We start from the raw sequence: 7835 nt of genomic DNA, 5'->3' as shown, positions 1-7835 counted from the left end.
GGCTACTTATTTGACCCCCACAATGCAGAGCACAAACCTGTTTCGTATTCCTACAAGGTGGGACAACCATATCATGGAAGTCTTCCAAGCAGACTCTAGTGGCTACATCCACCAATTATTCTGAAATAACCGCATTATATGAGGCAACACGTGAATGTGTGTGGCTTCGCAGAATTATAAACCACATACAAAAATCATGTGGTAAAGGTTCTATCGAATCTCAAACCATTATCTACGAAGATAATGCTGTTTGTGTTGCTCAAATGCAAACGGGTTATATAAAGAGCAATGTCACTAAGCATATTTCTCCTAAATCATGTGTTAAATTTATGAGTTACTCTCATGGGTCTCATCAAGGTTTTTAATGTGGGTTTTCGAGAAGTTATTCAAGATCATATACGCTTGTGGTTAAGAGCAATATCCTCAAAGTTATACAAGGATACAAGACATAGAAGAAGCAGCTTTATACAAGGGGGAGTGTTAAGAATAAACCAACACCATTAGCACTAATCGTCGTTAGGATTCGTCACGTGTGTCCAAAGCATCGTACACACGCGAACGTCCGTACTAGCGTCTTCTCACGCCGTACAAGCCCTATTGTAAACGGATGCCTCTCCGGAGGCGCCCCAAATCTTTGTATAAATAGGGCCTTGCCCACAATCAATGAACACAAGTTTTCTCACAAATTCCTACAAATTTGATGGTATCCTTTAGATGGTATATACAACATGTTCTACCCTATAAACCTGATTGGAGGGTGTAGTACAAACTTAATCAGATGAGCGTTATTTTCATTTGTAAGTTAGGGAGTGGAGTTACACTCTCTATTATTTCGGTAAGGACTAAGGAGAGAAATATGTAAGAAGCAACAACTGAAGGGTCGTGTCTCTATAAAATGACAACGAAACAAAAAACGACTTGTAAAAGGCAAAACTACATCAAAAATAATATTGAACAAGCAGTAAAGGTTACCACAATAAGATTTAGTAACCCTGCACAACAAATCTGGGAAATCTTCATAGGCGAACCAAAATCTAAGGAAAATAAGGACCTCGGGCAGGAGAGAGGAAGGAGACTGTTTCTACATCATGGAGTGACCGTGTTGGTTGTTTCTGTTTAGCACAATGCGTTGGCTTATCTCAGCCAGCCTTGCGTTTTTGTATGCGTTCAGTTGATGGTAAATTCATTGTCGAGACATATAAATTTGGAATGCAGACAGTGAACCATGGCCATGGGGATAAAATTACTTGTAAGTCATAACCATAAGCGAAATTCATTCTGATCCTCACAATATGGAGGGCAATCTGAACCGCCGAGAAACCTAGCTCTAGCCAATGAAACATAATTGTACAACACTATCTATGTTCCTCACAAATGACAGGAAATTGCCAGACCTCGTGCCCTGTAGTACATTCAGGACAGTTGCTTAAATCTAAGCAGCTCCCGTTAGCTTTATTATTTGCCCCTATAATATCGGCGATCCGATGTCTCATGCACCAATGTTCTCGATGCTGGCACCTTTGTTGATCCGTTTAATGATTCCTGCTATAACCTGGTTTATGCCAGACGAGCAAAAATAAATAAATAAATATCATCACAGACTCTAAAGAATTGTTATCCAGTCAAAAATTATTAAGAACCTATTTTTACCTTTCCAGGTCCGAGTTCATAGCTCTTCTCAAGGCCTTTACCCAAAAGAGTCGTCACAGTAGTCTCCCATTGCACAGGAGAGGTTACCTGTTTCTCTACCAAGTCAGTCACACCGAAGTCATTGTATAATAAGGCTGCGGCATGAATTCAAGTATAGTCTAAAGCCAACACCTGTTGTGCCAAGATCTTCTTGATTGTGTCAGGATCTGAGTGGGGCTGTGCATCAACATTGGAGATTACTGGGATTCTCGGTGATCTAATCTCGGTAGCAGCCAACGCAGATTCCAATCTTGAGACAGCAGGTTGCATGAAGCTTGTGTGGAAAGCACCAGCAACAGCTAGGCGAACCTGGCAAGATAATTGTCAACATCATATACAAACCTTTGGTTACTATGACTATGATCTGTGCAACATAGGAAAAGGTTTTCAACAATGCCTCTTAGATAGACAGCAACAGGGCAGTCACTTTTCCTAATCCCCACAATAAGTCACAGTATTAAGTTACATATTACTCCCTCCGTCCCATAATGTAGGACGTCTTTTGGCACTACACTAGTGTCAAAAAACGTCTTATATTATGAGACATAGGGAGTAGTATACAATTACCCCCTCTGCTAAAAAACAGCATGCACCATGTTAGAACGCATGTTTCTGAAACTTTCTTAGCCTTCACCACTAATACAAACAAAATCTATATAAATTGATCACAGGAAAATGGTACCACCATATATTTCACCAACTGTACTCTTGCAATATTATTTTATTATCTCCATGGTCCGTTGTCCGACATATTGTCACCAAAATTTATAGTCAAAGCCGAGTAACAGTCCAAAACAGCTTATGTTTTTTACCAAGGGAGCACTATTCAGTATAATGACCCTTCGAATTTTCATTTTTCAAAACCACTACAAGTTACGATAACCAGGCTTCACACTTCATTGCAGGTATAACACATGTTTACATACGTGGGCCAGTGTTGAAAATTGGATGCATGGGAACACTAACCGTCATTCTGGCCTTGAAAGACTTTGCTTTGGCTTCAACTGCTTCAATACCCTTCACACCACCAGAAACTGCATAGTTACCCTGCAACAAAGTATTACCATGCTAAGGCCTTAGCAAGCCCCAGTAGGGAACTAATAATCTCAGAGTCAGGAATGACTTACAGGACAGAGAAAGTTTGCTATTTGAACTCTTTCCTTTTCATCCACGTCCTCATTTGCAGCATCGCATAATTGTTGCACCTTTTCTGAATCTAGACCAATCACACTAGCCATCGCACTATTGGCAGCATCTGAGGCATCCTACAAAGATAATGAACATGAGCAATCTATTTGGAAAGTCAGAAACTCAAAGTATGCATATCTCATTGGAACTAACCTGCATGGCTTCTCCTCTAAGCTTGACAAGCTTCAGACCATCCTCAAAGCTGCATGTTGAAAATTGCTTAAGCATACATACTTGACACACTGAAAAAACTAGTAAGCTATGGGGCTATTAATTTGACCATCTTGTCACAGGTATAGCAGATTGAAGACCATGTTCACCAGGATTAAATTTAACATATATTTTGATAGCTTCATTCTGATCATGAATTCAAATGCTTTATTAAAAACAACAATGCATGATTTCATTAACGGAACAAGGAAAATACCTAAAGGCACCAGCAAATGCAAGCGCGGTATATTCTCCCAAGCTGAGACCACATGTGACATCTACAGAGTTAATTACAGATTGACCGTCTTCCCGTGCACGTAACACTTCTACAGCTGCAAGGCTGGTAACATATATAGCTGGCTGCAAAATGGTTTTGTTCGACAATCAGAATACAGCTTTAACTGACAAGATCCGTAACTGTATCTGAACCAAATTATCCTTCACACTCCAATGTATGCAGCATAGCTGAGAAAAACAAATGCAAAAACAATCTTGTGGGTCCCATTCTGAAGCAACAGATGTTAGTACAAAAAATACTTAGCTCGCATTGGAACTGATTAACCAGATTTGGCACCTAATAGGCATTCATGGTTGAAAACAATATTGCCATGAATGACGATTAAGGAGACATGTTTCAATTGCTAACAGTAGATATCAGCAAAGGGCAGACACCTAAGAATACTAGTTGCATAGACATGAAAATGCATAATGTAAAATACAGTGGGGGCGAAGTGAAATTCAGAAACCTGACTGATCACTGTTGAGTTCAGCTTTTCTTTTGGTCCATCGATGCAAAGATTCAGCAAGTCGTAGCTACATTCAAAATTAAACAAGCATGAGCATTGTCGTTTTTCCATTTGGAATTGTTATGGACACTTGTTAACATTAAAGCGTAAGTTTGCTAGGGGGAGCAACAGGTAAATCGCATCAGAGGTTTGTAGATACCCAAGTATATCATTTGCCTTATCAAATAGTTCTGCAGCTGCTCGAACATTAAGAGCTTCTTTACCCATTCCAACAGCCTGAGCACCCTGAGAGGAAAACAAAGCATAAACACACATAAATGAGGCAGTACACACGATGCACATGTATTTGAACTCAAATTATGTGTGGCTCATGAAAATTGCCCCACAAGGGAAATGCCTCACTCTAACTAAAATAATCTCCTACAAGAACCTAATACCTAATCTCTCAAGGCCAAAACATGATCCACGTCAACTGAAGCAGTGAAGTGATCTTTTCCCCATTCGTACAACTAGCCAAGTAAAAATGAACACTTCCCATTGCCTAATATGTACTCCCCCGTCCCAAAATAAGTGACTCAACTTTGTACTAACTTTGTTCTAAAGTTAATACAAAGTTGAGTCACTTATTTTGGGACAGAAGGTGTAGTATATACTCCTATATCCCTTCAGATTTGCCATCTTTGCCAGATATTTTACTCAGCATGATAGGAGTGCCAATTTTTATTTCAAAATTTAAACACCTTCGCACGAATAATTGCATAACGATCACCATTCCTGCAACTTAGCTGGCTGTCATAATGCCATGCGTGTACCAGACACATCAGCTAACGAGCGAGAAGAGGCCGCCTCGCCTCGACTTGTACCTGGCCGGGGAAAAGGAACGCGGTGGTGGGTTTGTAGTCGGCGAAGAGCGTGTCGGCGCCTGCTGCCACTGCCGATCCGACAGACACTCTAGTGGAGACCCGAGATCTGAACGGCGCCCTCAGGGTCGTCGCCGGGCTCGGCGCCGACGGCCTGAGCAAGGCGAGCGTGGAAGCCATCGGAGATTCCGAGCGGAGGCGGCGAGGAGAGAGGCGTGGGAAGCGAGGAGGGCGGAGGAGCATGCGAGTGCGGCCGCGCACTTTGTAGCTTGGGTGGATGGCTTGCTGGCGAGTAGCGAGGCGGGGGGAGGCGGAGGCGGAGGCGGAGCTCACGAGGTGAGGAGCGAGAGCGAGAGCGATACGCGAGAGGCTGTGTGGGCCTCTAGCAAAGGCCGCTTGTGTTAGCTGGGGTGGGGGTGACTACTGTGGGCTCGTTTCAACTTTCTCCCTCACAGCTGTGTTTTCCCCTTCGACTCAAAAAAAGCTGTGTTTTCCCCTAAAAAACAAATCAGGGCTGTGTTTGCCCTAAAAAAATCAGAGCCGTCTTTATTTTTTGGAACAAAATTCTACTTTATTTATTAAGCTTCGATCAAAGGTTACATCACATAACAAAAATATGTCGTCTCATTGTAATAGAGGCCGCCTAAGAAAAAAGAAATTAGCCCAGTAAGAAGTTCACCTATCCATTCATTAATACTGCCAAATTTAGTCATCTCTGTCGGTTCATGATCGGTATAATTCTCTTCTTTATGGCAATGCATAAATAAATCTTGCACAAAATCACACGTTAGATGATAGGAGTCGTCGAAGATAGAGGCAACTATCACATACAATCATCCTTCTTCATTCATCGTTGAAATCACCTCAAAATTATCAAAGTTGCTAATTGATATGTTGCACCCAAATGAATGGGCAAGGTACATGCTAAAGAGAAGAACATTGGCTTCGGACAAGGCAACATCGAGGCAACCTTGAATTTGCTTTTACAAGAGATGATAATGTATCCCTTATTATCTCCGAGAGCATCACCAGCCGGCGCACACATGGGATAATTATCAAAGGTAACATCTACATTTAACTTTATTGTACCTTCCGGGGATTGATCCAGCCACATATTTTCTTCTTGGTATTCAGGAAGTGATGGCTTGAAAATTCGCCATTAGAGTTTGGACTCAAGAAACTATCATATTAAGGTTGTCTACATATTCATCACGAGTAAGTTTTCTCCTTCGAGACCTGTTAGGTCATATTTCTCCCTTATTGGTTTTGATGATTGATGACAATGTAATTTGCGGACTAATCGTGTGCACTAGGAGTTTCAGATATTATGTCATGGCATGAGACGGTTTGTATCCTCTCGGTGGTAAAGAGTGAAGACAGTTGTCTCTGTTAATTTCATTCTCGATGGTTTTGAGTCATAGGACAAACATACTATTAAGGGGATCTGCATTGGAAAGGTATGGGTGAAATCATCACATACACAACCTTTTTCGCACCCACATATTCCTTTCCGCTTTCCGGAGCTCCTTGACTGTTTTCTGTGGAGTAGTCAGTTGCTTTGAAGCGGTAGTACCACCCTACGGTAGTACCACCGGGCACCACTGTGCTACTGCCGTTTGGTGAATTCCAAAGTGTGCAACCTTTTGTTGCCAATTTCCTAGATCGCAATAGTTGTCCGATAATAGCACGACGGTACCGTGGAAGCGGTACTACCGCTCTACTACCTCTTTAGGGTTCCCCCCTTTGCATATTTTTGTCTCCATTTCATCTCAAGTGGTAGTAGAGCGGCACTAGAATGGTATTACCGCTTGGCGTGGTACTGTCACCCTAGTCCTCTCTACTACTGTTGTCTGGCCTTGTCTGGGGACCCACATCAGTGCTACTGCTGGGACGGATGATAGTACCGCTCTGACAACACTACCGTTCGTGTACTACATGTACTCTCTGACTTGTGCCTCGTAATACTGCTCCTAGAAGCAGTAGTACCGCTTTACTGCGGGCAGAGGGTAGAAAACAGTTGGATTCTCCCGCTATAAATAGGGGGTCTTCTTACCCAAGAAGACTTACCTCTTATACCCCAAGCTCCATTATTGCTCCAAAGCTCATTTTCGCTCGATCTCTCTCTCTTGCCATCGAAACTTGTTGATCATCTAGGGTTTGGAGGAGAAGGCCTTGATCTACACTTTCACCAAGAGAAATTTTATTCCCCCAGTAACGCCTTGTGAATCTTATTACTCTTGGGTGTTTGGGCACCCTAGATGGAAGAGGTCACCTCGAAGTCACAATCCATTGTGGTGAAACTTCGTGGTGGTATTGGGAGCCTCCAATTAAGTTGTAGAGATTGCCCCAACCTTGTTTGTAAAGGTATACGGACAACCGCCTTCAAGGGCACCACTAGTGGAAAAATGATATCTTGCATTATGAGACGACATGAGGAGAATATGGTAGCCCTAGTGGCTTCTTGGGGAGCATTGTGCCTCCACACCTCGCCAATGGAGACGTACTTCCCTTCAAAGGGAAGGAACTTTGGTAACACATCCTCATCTCCACCGACTCCACTTGTAGTTACTTTCTACCTTTACTTTGAGCAAGCTATTATTGTGTTGTATCCTCTGCTTGCTTGTGTTGTTGTTGTTGTTGAAAGCATCATATAGGTTGTTCACCTAGTTGCATATCTAGATAACCTTTCTGTTGCTAACGCCCCCTCTAGTCAACCATATCGATCCTTTCAATTGGTATTAGAGCTACATCTATTTTAAAGGCTTAACCACCTAAAGAGTATGGTTGACGACGAGGCTTAGGATGAAGATAACTCTGCAGCCGCGGTCGATACCATGGTCACCTGTGGTGATTTGAATCAGGCCATGGCCTCTTTCAGATCATCCTTGGTGGACGAGGTCAAGGACACACTAAATAAATTTCTTGAGAGTTTCAAACCTCCCACCGATCCCAAGGAAATGGTTAATCCCTTTTCCTCGGATACAGATGCTGATTCCACCAAGGAATTGGCTAGTGCCACGAACCCTAACCATCTCAAGGAAATAATGGATTGGGCATCCATACCGCGGTTGCCCCTCCCTAGTCCTATGGTGGACATATCCCTTCACATCATATTAACTCTTATGGGCCAACAACCAAACTT

General features: G+C 42.5%; 1 protein-coding gene across 1 annotated transcript; it reads right to left on the bottom strand.

Moving 5' to 3' along the window:
• Positions 1 to 1226: 1226 nt before the first annotated feature.
• LOC123448873 (malonyl CoA-acyl carrier protein transacylase) lies at positions 1227 to 5126 on the bottom strand. The gene is made up of 10 exons (XM_045125904.1): positions 4697 to 5126; positions 4033 to 4118; positions 3834 to 3900; positions 3305 to 3447; positions 3031 to 3079; positions 2817 to 2954; positions 2656 to 2736; positions 1822 to 1998; positions 1651 to 1737; positions 1227 to 1552 (listed from the first exon to the last, which is right to left on the bottom strand). Exons 1-10 carry the CDS (start codon positions 4934 to 4936, stop codon positions 1490 to 1492), a joined length of 1131 nt encoding a protein of 376 aa, XP_044981839.1. The 5' UTR covers positions 4937 to 5126; the 3' UTR covers positions 1227 to 1489.
• Between the last annotated feature and the right edge of the window lie 2709 nt (positions 5127 to 7835).

The sequence above is a fragment of the Hordeum vulgare genome, chromosome 4H, assembly GCF_904849725.1.
Source record: "Hordeum vulgare subsp. vulgare chromosome 4H, MorexV3_pseudomolecules_assembly, whole genome shotgun sequence".
In the NCBI taxonomy this organism is placed as follows: domain Eukaryota; kingdom Viridiplantae; phylum Streptophyta; class Magnoliopsida; order Poales; family Poaceae; genus Hordeum; species Hordeum vulgare.
This window is presented reverse-complemented; position numbering and strand designations above follow the sequence as displayed.